Source organism: Nicotiana tabacum, chromosome 7 (genome assembly GCF_000715075.1).
Source record: "Nicotiana tabacum cultivar K326 chromosome 7, ASM71507v2, whole genome shotgun sequence".
In the NCBI taxonomy this organism is placed as follows: Eukaryota; Viridiplantae; Streptophyta; class Magnoliopsida; order Solanales; family Solanaceae; genus Nicotiana; species Nicotiana tabacum.
This window is the reverse complement of record NC_134086.1, coordinates 160,834,314-160,847,486: the sequence shown is the minus strand read 5'-3', so window position 1 is coordinate 160,847,486 and position 13,173 is coordinate 160,834,314. Positions and strand designations below refer to the sequence as shown.

Sequence of the window (13,173 nt, the reverse complement as noted above, 5' to 3'; positions counted from 1 at the left end):
GATATTTGAAGTTCACTAATTTGACTACTTGAGATTTACACTTAGTAGAGCATCCTCCATTTCCAAGACTAGAACACGGAACCTCTAATTAAGGATGAAAAAATCTTGATGTGCCACACGCTGAGTGGAAAAAAGTAGTTACATTGACTGTCTTATAGCATTACCTGTCATTTCAGTTTTTGATTCAAAAAGAATTTTTTCCTAAACTAACTCTAATGCTGGACATCTAAGTGGGAATTTGATTAATCAAAAGATAAGTATATAGTGGAAGGCAGGTCATAAAATTACAGGCTAGTAGAATAACTCATGTACAAAATATGACCTTAATTTGAAGAATGAGGCAGCCTACTGTTATGAGCATAGCAAACACATAGAAGCTATAAATTTAATCATGAATTTAATGTTCAATAATCCTAACACCACATTAAGAAAACTTCTAGCAGTACTTGGTAAATATTTGAAGCTGGAAAGATGCTTATTGTTTAAGTCAGGATTCATCTTACAAAATTCTGTCTTTAGGTAACTATGCAGCAAGTCACCGATGACTCATATTGTTCATCAGCTCGCTGAAAAGCAGCAGAGCTGGTAGTTACCAACTGGATGTGTGGAAGTGTTCATAAGAGAGAACAAAAGCAATATATTGTTATAAAAGCATGTTAGAAGAAAACAGAAAGGCTTTTTAATCATGAGCTCAAGATTTTCGCTTTTGGGGTAATAGCAGTGACTACAATCGCAAAATTCCTTAGAAAACATTTTCTGAACTTTCTTGTATCAACAAATATATCTATTACTTAGAAAGCCAATAGATAATAAGAAACAAAGTGCAAGCTGCAATGACTGCAGATAGAATGAGTGTATCCCTTGATTTCTTCCTTCTGATTGAACCTGCAAAGATCAGCAATTATGTAAGCAACATATCATTTTTTAACTAAGCAATTTGATAGCAGAAATGGTCCCAAAAATAGTAGTACCAATTAGCCCACGAATGATAGGAAACTTGTCACCCAATTGTTTCACTTTTCCTTGAACATCACCAAATAAAGCTCTTTGAGAACCCAAGGCAGCCCTGGTTGTTTGAGCTTGGTTAATCACGTCATCAATCTGCATAGAAGGATCAACATGTTTAAGAGGAAGTATTTGCACGCCTTTTTTGGGTTCATGATGTCATGGATTCTGTTTTATAGCCAGTCATGATTATCATTGATTAATATGATAAAAAAGTTTCGTCACTTATGAGGGTTGGCAGATCATAGCTCGGAACATGAGCGAGCAGATTGAAAAGACGAGGAGCAACTATAGAGGGGAAAAGATTTGGAATTCCTAGACAAGCAACAGGATCATATATGTTGCAGAATTGCTGACACACTCTCATTTTGCATCCAGATAATCTTATCATGGAAACCCAGATTGACATTATAGAGCTAAAAGTGAGGAAGCAAAGCTAAGTTTAAGTCATCAGTTTCACATTGACATGTCAACAAAACAACAATCTTTAAACAAATGTTCTTCTCAATAACACAAATAGATTTTGCTTTCGGTAACACAACTATTAGCTGAGGGACAAGAGGTCAACATGTCCACCAAGTTTAATTGCGCTTAGGCACTTGCGACTTCAGGGCTTGTTTTCACATTTTGCCTTTGATAACAATGTTTGGAAAGATGTCTTTGAGGTTTAGTTGTCACTACGATACTCCATACCAAGACCATCATAGAGTAACAAAAGATAGTAAACTCTGTACAGAGAATAATACAACAACAAACCCAGTATAATCCCACAATCGGGGTCTGGGGAGGATAGTGTGTACGCAGACCTTACCCCTACCTTGAAGGTAGAGAGGCTGTTTCCGATAGACCCTCCGGCTCAAAGAGCTGTACAGAGAATAATCTGTCAGTAAAAAGAGCACTTAATCTTACATGAGATATGCTTCCATGTATAGCAGCTCTCTCCCGCAGTATCTGCATTTTGGGGGAACTCCCTGATGCCTGAATAGATACAAATAATAGCTTAACAGGCAATTGAAACTACAGCATCTAAACAATATTTAATAACGAACTTTTCTTACCTTATACTCACTGATATCATCTCTTACAGAACTAAGAAGTTCAGCATGTTCCCTCATTGAGCTTATATTTCCCTTAATACGCCTAAACTCCTGAAGACAAGGTCATGTGTCAGTTTGGAAACAATGACTTGGCATAGCCAACAAGAAATACTAGCTTCCCCAGATAGCATGCACTCCAAATGATAGCAGTTCAACATCCTCGTATAACCGAAATTTTCATTGTTAAATTTTGAGGACATCTGACCTTCCTTAGGCTCTACCAAGCACCCTATTCTTGTATGGTAAATCACAATAACCAAAGTAATATAATCAAAGAGTTCAGCCACAACTACTTCCAATTGTTCCCACAAGATAATTGGTATATCAATGACCCTCAATAACTTACCTTTTAAGAAGCATGAACTGATAGCTATTCTTACAATCATCAGAGAGATTTGCTTTGTATACACATCAAAACCTCCAAGAGCTTATGTAAATTAACAAAGTTAACGAAGTAAATCTGCAGCCAGTGCCAGGCCAAGGAAAATAATAAAATAATTTGATTCCAGTTTGTGTGTTATTTCAAAGATTCCATTCCTAACACATGTTGCTAGTTCTTAGTTCCAAAGAGGGATTACAGTCTGTGGGATTAGCATAAGCAACATTGACAATGGAGTGATATTCAGAAACTGCACATGAGTGCATAGAGATACAGAACCCATATCAGTTGGGTATCAACAGGGCAGGAGACAATGTCAGCGGTGTAAGCAAAACTGCTGATTGTATGTTTTTTTGTTTTTCCCATTTCAGAAAGTTACAAATGTTACAATGTTAAATCCTTTATCATATATCAGTGACTACAGTGAACATGCTGGTTAGTAACCTGGGTAAATTCATGAAGTATGTCCCTGTGCCTTGCCAGCTTCTGTGTAACAGAAGTGGTAGTTGCTGCAGATGCCGCACATCTGCTCATAGAATCATTTAAGTCCAGTAACTTCTCAAGTAATGACTGAATCTCCATTTCCATAGACTTCCAGGATCTGCTAGATCCTAGAGTTGGTGAACCAGCTTCTACATGACCTGAACCAATAAAAACAAGTATCAGAAACCAAAAGCCAAGTCGTTCACAAGCTCCAAAAATCAGAAATAGGCCATATTTGCTTCGTTCTTCAAGCATCTTGTCAAAACTACAAATTTAGCTGCAGACCATGAAATGAAAAAGAGCATTAAGTGTTAGTCATGATCCTATGCTTACATTAGGCCATTTGTTGCTAGGAGTCCTTTTATTCTGTTTAGAATTTGTATGTCAGTAGACTGTAGAGAATCTCTAGTGTTAGCGAGAACAAATTATTGAATATAGGAATCAAACGGTCCAAATAGAGCGATATGGATAGTGAGGATTCATGTGCCACCCTTAACTAGCTTGGGAATGAGCTGTAGTTGTTGGTGTTGGTTCTTTATTCTTTTTCCTTGAGAAGTAGAATTACTCTTGTTCAGCTTTTGGTAAATACATTTATTCTTGTTTATTAGTTAAGCTCATAACCAAAACAAACCCACAGATCACATATCTAAGATTTGGGGTGGGTGGGGGGGTTGGGGGGGGGTAACAAGTAGTGTTGACCTTTATAGGTCTCCATGGATAGATATATGCACCAAACAAACATATAGGAAGTTTCCTCCTGGTCTGCAACAAAGTTAGAGTAATGATTTGCACAATTGCAATTTACACAAATGATCTTTTGCTTTATATTTGGTTGTCTCATATTGTCAACTCTGCACATGATTGTATAAGTAGAGTACTTGTCTCTCCCGGGGCTATGTTGTAACAATCAAAGCTTTTATACACGTTAAGTTCGAACTATTTCTAGGTAAGAATTGTCAGCAATTACTGAGTGGGACGAAACCCTTCTTTGCTTTAAGCAGCAAAGGATAAGTAATTTGTGATCATCTTTTGAATATGAATTAGGTAAAAAAAAAAAAGATGATGAAAAATGAAAATGGGAAATATGACCAGATCAAAACGTGGGAAATAAACCCATATGGGAAGAAGACCAAGACATCTCCACAGCAATCATGTATTAATTTGTAATAATTCTTTGATTATGAAAATCAAAAGGTGGCAAACATCCTTTCTAGGTTCTATACCAGATAATACCTCTATCCTAATAAGCTTGACCTAATTTGACATGATGCGTTAGTAAGATAAAACGTTCGAAATATTAAGCTTGAAAAGGAAGTAAGGAGAACTTTTTCATTTACAAAGGAGATCACATTATCGGCGAACCAAAAAAAAGGAAGAATGTAAGCTTTATTGGGAGGGAGGGAGGAAGGATAACCGAAATTGATACCCACAGAAAGCTAGTTCACCTCTGCAAAAGAACTATAAGGCTATCAAAAACAGAGTTATGAACATAAGGTTGTACAATAGAAGTCTTATGTTCAAATGGTTTAGGAGATCCAAGATGAAAGGGACGAACTACGAAAAGAGGTAACATGGCAAAATGTAAAATGGACAGTCAATGGTGCACCAAGGATGTTATAAATACCCTATGGGTTAGCAGTTTGGAAGCAGATGAGGAAGCTTGAATTATTTGAAGGAATTGTAAAAACCTGATTGGGAAATGGGAGGAAAACAAGGATGCTGCAAGTCAAATGGCTGGAAAAGCGACCTCTTAAGGAACTTATCCAGATCTATACAATCTGTTCAACACCAACTAATGCAGAATAACTAACTGCTTGAAAGGCAGCAAGTGGAATCTTCGCTCTAGAAGGAACTTACAAGTCTAGGAACTGGGAAGTGTGAGCATACCTATTACTGACTGGGGGACCTGGTAGCGGTAACGAACAAGTCAATTTCTCTGTAGTGGATGGCAAAGAAGGATGGGATTTTATTATTTTAAATCAAGCAAACCAGCACAAGGAGCGAACGAGGCCTTGGAAGCTGATTATGCAAACCTTATGCACCAGCAAAAGTGGCTGGATTTGGACGGCTAACACTCAATGAGGCCTGTCTCACACGTGATAAGCTCCAAAGGAGGGGTACAGAATTATGCAGTGTATATTACTTTTATAAATTAGACAGATATCTCCTGCATTCAGGTTCATAGGGGCAATCTGGCCTATGTTTTCGGCCTATTTGGAGGGTTTGGGAGATGCAAAGGTATTCGAGAGGTGCAGTGATCAGTTGGAATGGACAGAGATACAGAAGAAGCAGCTATGGATAAACATTCCACTTTGTATATTTTTGGGCAGATGGATAGAAAAGGAACCACAGATGTTTTGAGGAAAGGCTTTTATCTTCATCATTTTTAAAGTTTAATTGTTTACAAAACTTATATTTTCGGCCTAACAGGAAAACTGTAGATGGATCTGGAATTCTGGATTCATTACATGCATGAAGTACTGAATTTGACAAGCACCTTAATTGTAACATGACTGTACATATTTCGCACTACATATAATAGTAAGACTTACTTTTCCTATAAAAAAATTTAAGCTGGTTATTCACTTCCCTCAATTAGCCGAAGTTGCAGTAGTAACTTTCTTGTCTCAAATAATCACACATTTAGCCATAAATTAAACTTCAACTAAAGAAATTGAAAAGTCAAAAAGGAGGATCCCCAAAAATGATCCAAACCAGAAACTCAACTCATAAACAACATAGAGTAAGAAACAAAGTATGATACAACGAATTAAGATATAATGAAAGTATCATACTCTTTCTCAAATAAGTAATACACAAACAAACAAAAAAGCAACACATCACATTTACATTTTCTGGACCAAAATCCACTTACAATTTGATAATATGAATCAAAGTAGAAACTTTACACTCTCTCTCAACCAAAACCCATCAACATTTTGACACAATGAATCAAAACATAAACTTCACCACTTTCTTAACCAAATCCCATTAACATTTTTCAATCAAAATCAAAACTTTGCACTTTCTGGACCAAAACCATCAGCATTTTGATACAATGAATCAAGATAGAAACTTTACACTTACTAAACCAAAACCCATTAACATTTTGACACAACATTTTCCTATCAAATTAGGAATTGAAGTTCAAAAATTCAATTGGGTATAAAAGATTTAAGCAAAAATATGGAAAGTACCTCCTTGGGTGAGCCTAGCACCAAGCTTAGCATAAGAAGAAAGCTTAACATCAAGATCCCCTTCGATCTTGCGAGCCTCTTTCCGCAGTTCTTCCCACCCTGATTCTTGCAACAGTATCTCCATACTCGGATCCTTTGACATTCGGATCTGATTCCAATCCGACCCGATCAATCTTTCTACCAAATTTTCTATCAATTGGGGATTGTGATCTGACAGTTATTACAGTTGAGGGGTTTATGGTTTTGGATTCTGCTGCAGAAGCCACGATTCACTTTTTCTCTTATGCTTTACACTGCCTGGTTTTTCATCTGCTTGCTTCTGAAAGCCAAGGGAGGGACAAAATGGTCAATTCGTAAGTATTATTACTTGTATATCCTTTTGAATTTTTTTATTTTTTTTCCTTTTGAAATTTGAAAATGCACTTTAGATAGTGTAGTACTTTTTTAGTAAAAATAGTTGGAATTATTTTTTAGTTTACTCTTTCGATTCAAAAAAAAACTGCTGCTAAGATCCGTTTATTTACATTTCGATTAATCTATCATAAACAACATGCTAGAACACACAATCATAAATGTTGGGTTATCTTGTCCATTTGAATTATAGCAAATAGATTCACTTAGTTTTGTAATCTAAATTTGAAAGTCAAGTTCACTCCTATGTTTCATTTGCTCTTTTTTTTTTTTGTTGGGGGTTCAATTTCTTGCAAATGGAGTTTGCAATTTATAACAGTACCTTGCTTATGTACACGTGCCGGATACATAAGTAACTGCGATTTATAAGTCTATTTGATGGAAGAAACACAAGTTGTTGAATAATTTGTAATAGCACAATTGCGATTTATTACTCACAATACTCGCGTTCAACGCATGCGATTTATAAGTTGCATTCTTAGAATGCGATTTATAACTCGCATTTTCAAATGCAATTACAAGGCTCACTCGTCTTATATGTCTTACTTGGCAATCTCATTCGCCGAATGCACTTAAAAATCGCATTTATTTATGCTAGTAAGAAATACATATAAATCACTTTATCAAAAATTTATTCTCTTCAATTATTTCTCCATCTCACTTTATGTTTGGATCCTTATCAAAAATTTCGCTTCAATTATAATTTTTCGATTGAGAATGACTTTTTTTGTTTTAAAAAAGAGAGAGGTTTCTATTATTTTCACAGTTCCTGTTATATCTAACAGAGTTTGTTAAATATTTGATGTAAACATCCGCTTGCTCATTTTCTCACAGTTCCTATACTTCATTTGCTCAATTCTTTTCTTTTTTGGTCCAAACTTCCGATTGCTCATTTTCTTACAAATGGAGTTTGCAATTTATAAATGTACCTTGCTTATGTATCCGTGTCTGATACATTGTTTTGTATATTTAAAAAACTCCGTTCTAACATCAGAGAATAAAATTTCTTGCATACCTCTTACTGCAATGTGATTTTAACCATGGCTTGTATAAAATTATACCCCTAAGGATTTGTTAGTAGTGTCCAATTCATATCCAGGAAATATCTTTTTCTTTTCATTAAATGATTAATTGATCCAAATGGTGAGCAAGAGTCCACGGTGAAGGACACGATAGGAAGTTAGTAAATTATGTATTGACTATTGTATTGTGAAATCTCTCACTCTATCTATTAGGCACCGACATAAACTTTAACTCTTCATCAAATGTTACAATTTAAATAGTTCCTACATCCAGGGTGTTCATGGTTTGACAAAAAACCGATCCAAATCGAAAATCGAACCAAATCGATTTAGTAAATCGATATTTTTCTTGGTTTGAATTGGTTTTAGTTTTAAATTTTAAAAACCGATAAAATTTAGTTTGATTTTGGTTCTATTATAAAAAACTGAAAAATAAACTGAACCAAACCGATAAATTATACATAAAATTTAATAATTATTTATATAAAGTATCACATCTTTTTGTAAATAATTTTAATTATTATATATAGATTTTGGTTTATACTATTTATATCTTAAAAGATTGCTTAAGCCCAAAGTAATAGGAATTGGCCAATTTCAATTCCTTAAGAGACTCAAATTCTACAACCCTAGTCCCTACGTATCTACTTTTGCTAACAGAAAACTAAGAGTTACAAAAAGTTCTACCACAAAAGTCAAAAAAAGTAATTCAAATTGCAAGACTACGGGCTATAGTTTGAGAAGATTTTTATGAACGTAAAAATCTAATTTCAGTAATTTGTTACAATGATTACTTTATCATTGATTCAATAAAGTGATGTTAGGCATTACATTTTAAATTAATTTTTCTTTGTTACTCACTTGACCTTTCATTGATTCAACAAAGTGATGTTAATCAATATTTATTCTTGGCATCTGATAAAATGGGTTCTAATTTATTTCAGATGAAAAAGACCGAGGTTAAAGATTTGGAGGTCACCTTAAAAAATACTACTCCAGCTACACCAACATTTGCGGCAACTCAAGCACATAGTAACACTCCTGATATTTCTACTATTCGCAATCCTCCTAAAAAGCAAAAAAGAACAACTCTGTGTGATCGAGACCCTAGGCCTGGGGGGAATGGTCGGGAAAAATCTGAAATTTGGCCACACTTCACAAAGTTTACTGATAAAAAAGGCGATCTAAGGGCAAAATGCAATTACTGTCCGAAAGATTTTGCTTGTCCTAGTAGGAATGGGACTTCTAACCTTTGGGCACATTTAACCAGCAAGTGTGATAAATCCCCTTTCAAGGTAATTGATAGGAAGCAACCATCACTCAAACTTATACCTATAAAAGGAGGGGAACAAGGAAGTTTAGAAAGGGTTGTTTATAATATTGCTGAGGTTAGGAGGGCAATTGTCGAGTTTGTTATAATTGATGAACAACCATTTAAAGTTATTGAGGGGGAAGGGTTTAAGAGATTAATGTCAGTTATTTTGCCTAATTATGAGTTACCTTCTCGCATTACTGTTGCTAGGCAATGTTTGAAAATTTATAAAGAGGAGAAACAAAAGCTTAAAAGACTTATTAGAGATCAACGTGTATGTCTTACTAGTGATACATGGACATCAATTCAAAATTTGACTTATATGATCATTACTACCCATTGGATCGATGATGAATGGAATTTGCAAAAAAAAAATTCTCAACTTTTTTCAAACTCCAGATCATAAGAGTGAGACAATTGCTAAGGGTATTGAGGCTTGTTTATTAGATTGGGGGATTGAAAAACCATTCACATTGACGCTAGATAATGCGACAGCTAATGATGCTGCAATCAAATACTTGAAAGGGAGAATTAATGATTATTGAAAATGTGTCATTTTGGAAAATGAATTTTTGCATGTTAGGTGTAATGCACATATCCTAAATTTAATTGTAAAAGAAAGATTAAGTGAGCAACATGAGTCTATTTCTCGAGTGAGGATGGCTGTGAAATATGTGAAGTCTTCTCCTGCAAGATCTGCTTCCTTTAAGTCACATGTTGAGAAGGTCAAACTAGACACTCATGGTCTTTTGAATTTAGATGTTGAGACAAGGTGGAACTCTACATATTTGATGTTAGATACTGTAGTAAAATTTGAAAAAGTCTTTTCAAGAATGTATATTGATGATCATAAGTACTTTAACTATTGTCTAGAATTGAGTGGAACGGCAGGGCATCCATCTTCAGAAGATTGGCAGAATGTGAAAGCCTTTCTCAAGTTTCTTGAAATTTTTTACCAAACCACTTTGAAATTTTCAAGAACTTCACATATTACTTCTAATTCTTTCTTTCATTAGCTTTTTAATCTTCAAAGCTTAATTGTCCAATATTCTGATAGTGTTGATTCTATCTTAACTAATATGGCTAAGAAGATGAAACTTAAGTTTGATAAATATTGGGCTGATTTTGAGAATATGAATATGTTGTTATTTGTTGTTGTTGTGCTGGATCCTCGGTACAAAATTAAGTATGTGAAGTTCCTTTTTAGCAAATTTTATAGTTCTTTGGAGGGAAAGGGAAAGTCTACCAAAGTGATGGATACTTTATCTCGCTTGTATAGTCACTATAAGGATTCTATTTCTGGGGCTTCTAATGAAAATATTAGAGATCAAACTAGTGCGAGTCAAACTGATACAATGCATAATTGTGATGTTTGGCAATCGCAATGGGAGAAATTTCTTGAAGATGAGAATAATATTGGTAATACGAGTGAGCTTGAGAAGTATTTGATGGATGATGTGGAGAAGAATAAGGATTTAAATGACTTAGCTGGGTGGAAAGCTTCATCTGAAAGATATCCAGTTATCTCTATGATTACAAGAGATGTGCTTGCTATTCCTACGTCTACTGTTGCCTCGAAATCAGCTTTTAGCACTGGTGGTTGGATTCTTGATTGTTATCGAAGTTCTTTATCAACAAAGATAGTTGAAGCTCTTGTTTGTTGTCAACAATGGTTGCGGTCATCATCTAAAGAATGCAAGCTTCAAGATCTTTTAGAAGAAATTCAAAAACTTGAAATGGTCGAAAAAGGTAATTTCCTCTAATACAAAATTTAATGTATTCGTTTTGATTTGGTTTATTCCCTCCACTGCTAACACTGTTGAAAATGCCCAGAAACTTCTTACAATGTGTAGAAGAGTTTCCTTGAAGAGTAATGCTTATATGATAATTCTTTTTCAGAATATCCAGACACTGCTTTGAGCATTGACTTGTTTGGAGCTTAAGCTAAGGACGATGATGGAAGCAGCTGCGAAAGTGATTCTTATGAAGAAAAAAAGTATAAGTGAATATGATATTACAGATTCTCTCATTCTTTTTTTAGTTTAAATACATAATTTTTACTTTTAAATGGACAAAGTTGTATGTACTTTGGAACCTTTATTTTGGCTGGTTTCTTTGATTCTATCATATACTCCAACTTAGTTCACCCGACACAGTTTTATATTTTATCATTTATTAAGAACCGAAAACCCGAACAAAACTGAACCAAACCAACAACAACCAAACCGATGGTTTGTATTTAATTTGGTTTGGTTTTGGTTTTAAAATTTTAAAAACCGATTAAATTGGTTTGATTTTGGTTTTAATAAAAAACCGACCAAACCAAACTGTGAACACCCCTACCTACATCAGTAAAGCACATTAAAAAGAAGAAAAATGGGACATTGTTATAAATAAAGTGAATGTATATGGATGTTCATTTAATCCATCCATACATTCTATACAATGTACTACTTGGATAGATGCACCTATTAATTTCTAGGATGTATCTAGTAAGTTTTGGGTGTATCTTGTATAATATAAATAGGATATTCTTTGCCTATAAAAGAATACACAAAAAACACACTTGAATAAGATAACTTCTACATTCTCCTCCTATACATCTTGTCTCTATTACTATACTAGTATTAGTACCCACACGATGTGCGGATAATATTATGATCCTGCTATATTCTATAAATTATATGAATAACTATTGGCATAAACTTAACCTCATATATATTCGGTGATACAAACAAATAAAAATACAATATGTTTCAAAAATAAATACTCCTTTCCTTTCAATTTACATAAAGTATTTTTCTTATTAGTCTATTCCAAAAGAATGACACATTTAACTTTAAATTTTTTATTTTACCTATTTTACCCGTAATGAGAAGCTCTTACACTCATACAACTATCACGGCCCCACAAAGCTTTTAGGACCACAAGTTTCAAAAGTTTTCTTTTTCGTTTTTAAACTTCGTGTCAAGTCAAACAACAACAACAACCCAGTGAGATCCCACAAGTGGGGTATATTGAGGGCACTATGTATGCAGACCTTAACCCTACTCCGGAGGAGTAGAGAGGATATTTTCGATAGACCCTCGACACAAGAAGAAGGAAAGAGACAGTGTATTAGTAACAACTAAATTCAAACTATCTCATCAAAATTGAAACTGAGTGAAATAATACTAAATAGAGTAATAACTAATAAAAATACATTTAGTAATATCTTAATTTAAATTATAAAAATATATTATATTATTATCTCAACATAATAATTTTTCATATCAACATTAACTTCTACCAACCTAAAATTTCACAATGATAAATTAATATATACACACATGATGATTTGTTGACAACCAATATATTCTAACTTTTGAGAGTTACCAACATATAAATAGTTGGATCATAATTTGCTCAACAATTTTAATGTCACCTCAATTTTAACCACACAATTAAAGCCACTTTTTTTAACAATTTAAATGATACTTTTGGGATATAGCTAACATTAGTATATTATAATTAAATAAATGTTAAACTACTTTAAATATATTGTACTTCTTAAAATGAATTTTACCTAATGATTTTTGTAATTCACTTTATTTTGTGTAAATAGTAATCTCAAAAAGTACAATTATATTCCTGTATATGTTTACCCTATCAAAATCTATTTCATTCTAATTGACACATATATACCGATCCCATCGGTTGCTCAATGAATTGGCTCATACACTTTGAGAGACATAAATATCAACAGCGGGCTAAAAAGTCATAGTCCATACCTGAGCCATTAGAGAAGAATCCATCTGTCACGCCCCGAACCTGGGCATGAACGTAACACGGCACTCGGTGCCTAACTACATATGACCGAGCGATCAACTGGCTAGTTGAATCAACATGTGATATCATAACATACTAAATGCGGAAGATAAACTAACACATGCTGATATACTGAAAGTCTGGATGATATAAATCAATGTGCGGAAATACTAATACAATTCTGAAACATATTCGAAGCCAATATGGCTTAACATGAAAGGTCTGAGACTCTGTCTAACTGTTACTCTAGTCTATGAAGCCTCTACTGAAGTACTGAAAACACTGACTATCTGTAAATACTGAAAGGCTGTAAAGTAATGATAATGCCCCGAAAGAACTAGGGATCACCAAATAGCTGGTACGAGAATCCTAGCGCTTTGTGTCGTCGACCTGTAAATCATTACCTGTATTGTGAGATGCAGGCCCCGGGCAAAAAGGGACGTCAGTACATTTGAATTGT

General features: G+C 34.2%; 2 protein-coding genes across 2 annotated transcripts; one reads left to right on the top strand and one right to left on the bottom strand.

Moving 5' to 3' along the window:
- Positions 1 to 697: 697 nt before the first annotated feature.
- LOC107822999 (Golgi SNAP receptor complex member 1-2) lies at positions 698 to 6,448 on the bottom strand. The gene is made up of 6 exons (XM_016649582.2): positions 6,162 to 6,448; positions 2,926 to 3,122; positions 2,064 to 2,153; positions 1,915 to 1,983; positions 972 to 1,101; positions 698 to 885 (listed from the first exon to the last, which is right to left on the bottom strand). The coding sequence occupies exons 1-6, from the start codon at positions 6,301 to 6,303 to the stop codon at positions 788 to 790; spliced, it is 726 nt and encodes a 241-aa protein (XP_016505068.1). The 5' UTR covers positions 6,304 to 6,448; the 3' UTR covers positions 698 to 787.
- A 3,117-nt stretch (positions 6,449 to 9,565) lies between these two features.
- On the top strand, positions 9,566 to 10,849 carry LOC142162390 (zinc finger BED domain-containing protein RICESLEEPER 2-like). Its single transcript, XM_075218739.1, has 3 exons — positions 9,566 to 9,843; positions 9,964 to 10,655; positions 10,806 to 10,849. The coding sequence occupies exons 1-3, from the start codon at positions 9,566 to 9,568 to the stop codon at positions 10,847 to 10,849; spliced, it is 1,014 nt and encodes a 337-aa protein (XP_075074840.1).
- The last annotated feature ends 2,324 nt before the right edge of the window (positions 10,850 to 13,173 follow it).

Bases quoted from the DNA above. Each gene is read 5' to 3' on its own strand.
- LOC107822999 (XM_016649582.2), bottom strand. From the start codon at position 6,303: ATGTCAAAGGATCCGAGTATGGAGATACTGTTGCAAGAATCAGGGTGG. The intron at 2,154-2,925 runs GTTACTAACCAG...CCTTGTCTTCAG, and splicing joins TACTTCATGAATTTACCCAG to GAGTTTAGGCGTATTAAGGG. The intron at 1,984-2,063 runs GTAAGAAAAGTT...GTATCTATTCAG, and splicing joins ATGATATCAGTGAGTATAAG to GCATCAGGGAGTTCCCCCAA.
- LOC142162390 (XM_075218739.1), top strand. From the start codon at position 9,566: ATGGCTGTGAAATATGTGAAGTCTTCTCCTGCAAGATCTGCTTCCTTT. The intron at 9,844-9,963 runs GTTTCTTGAAAT...ATATTCTGATAG, and splicing joins AATGTGAAAGCCTTTCTCAA to TGTTGATTCTATCTTAACTA. The intron at 10,656-10,805 runs GTAATTTCCTCT...ATTCTTTTTCAG, and splicing joins ACTTGAAATGGTCGAAAAAG to AATATCCAGACACTGCTTTG.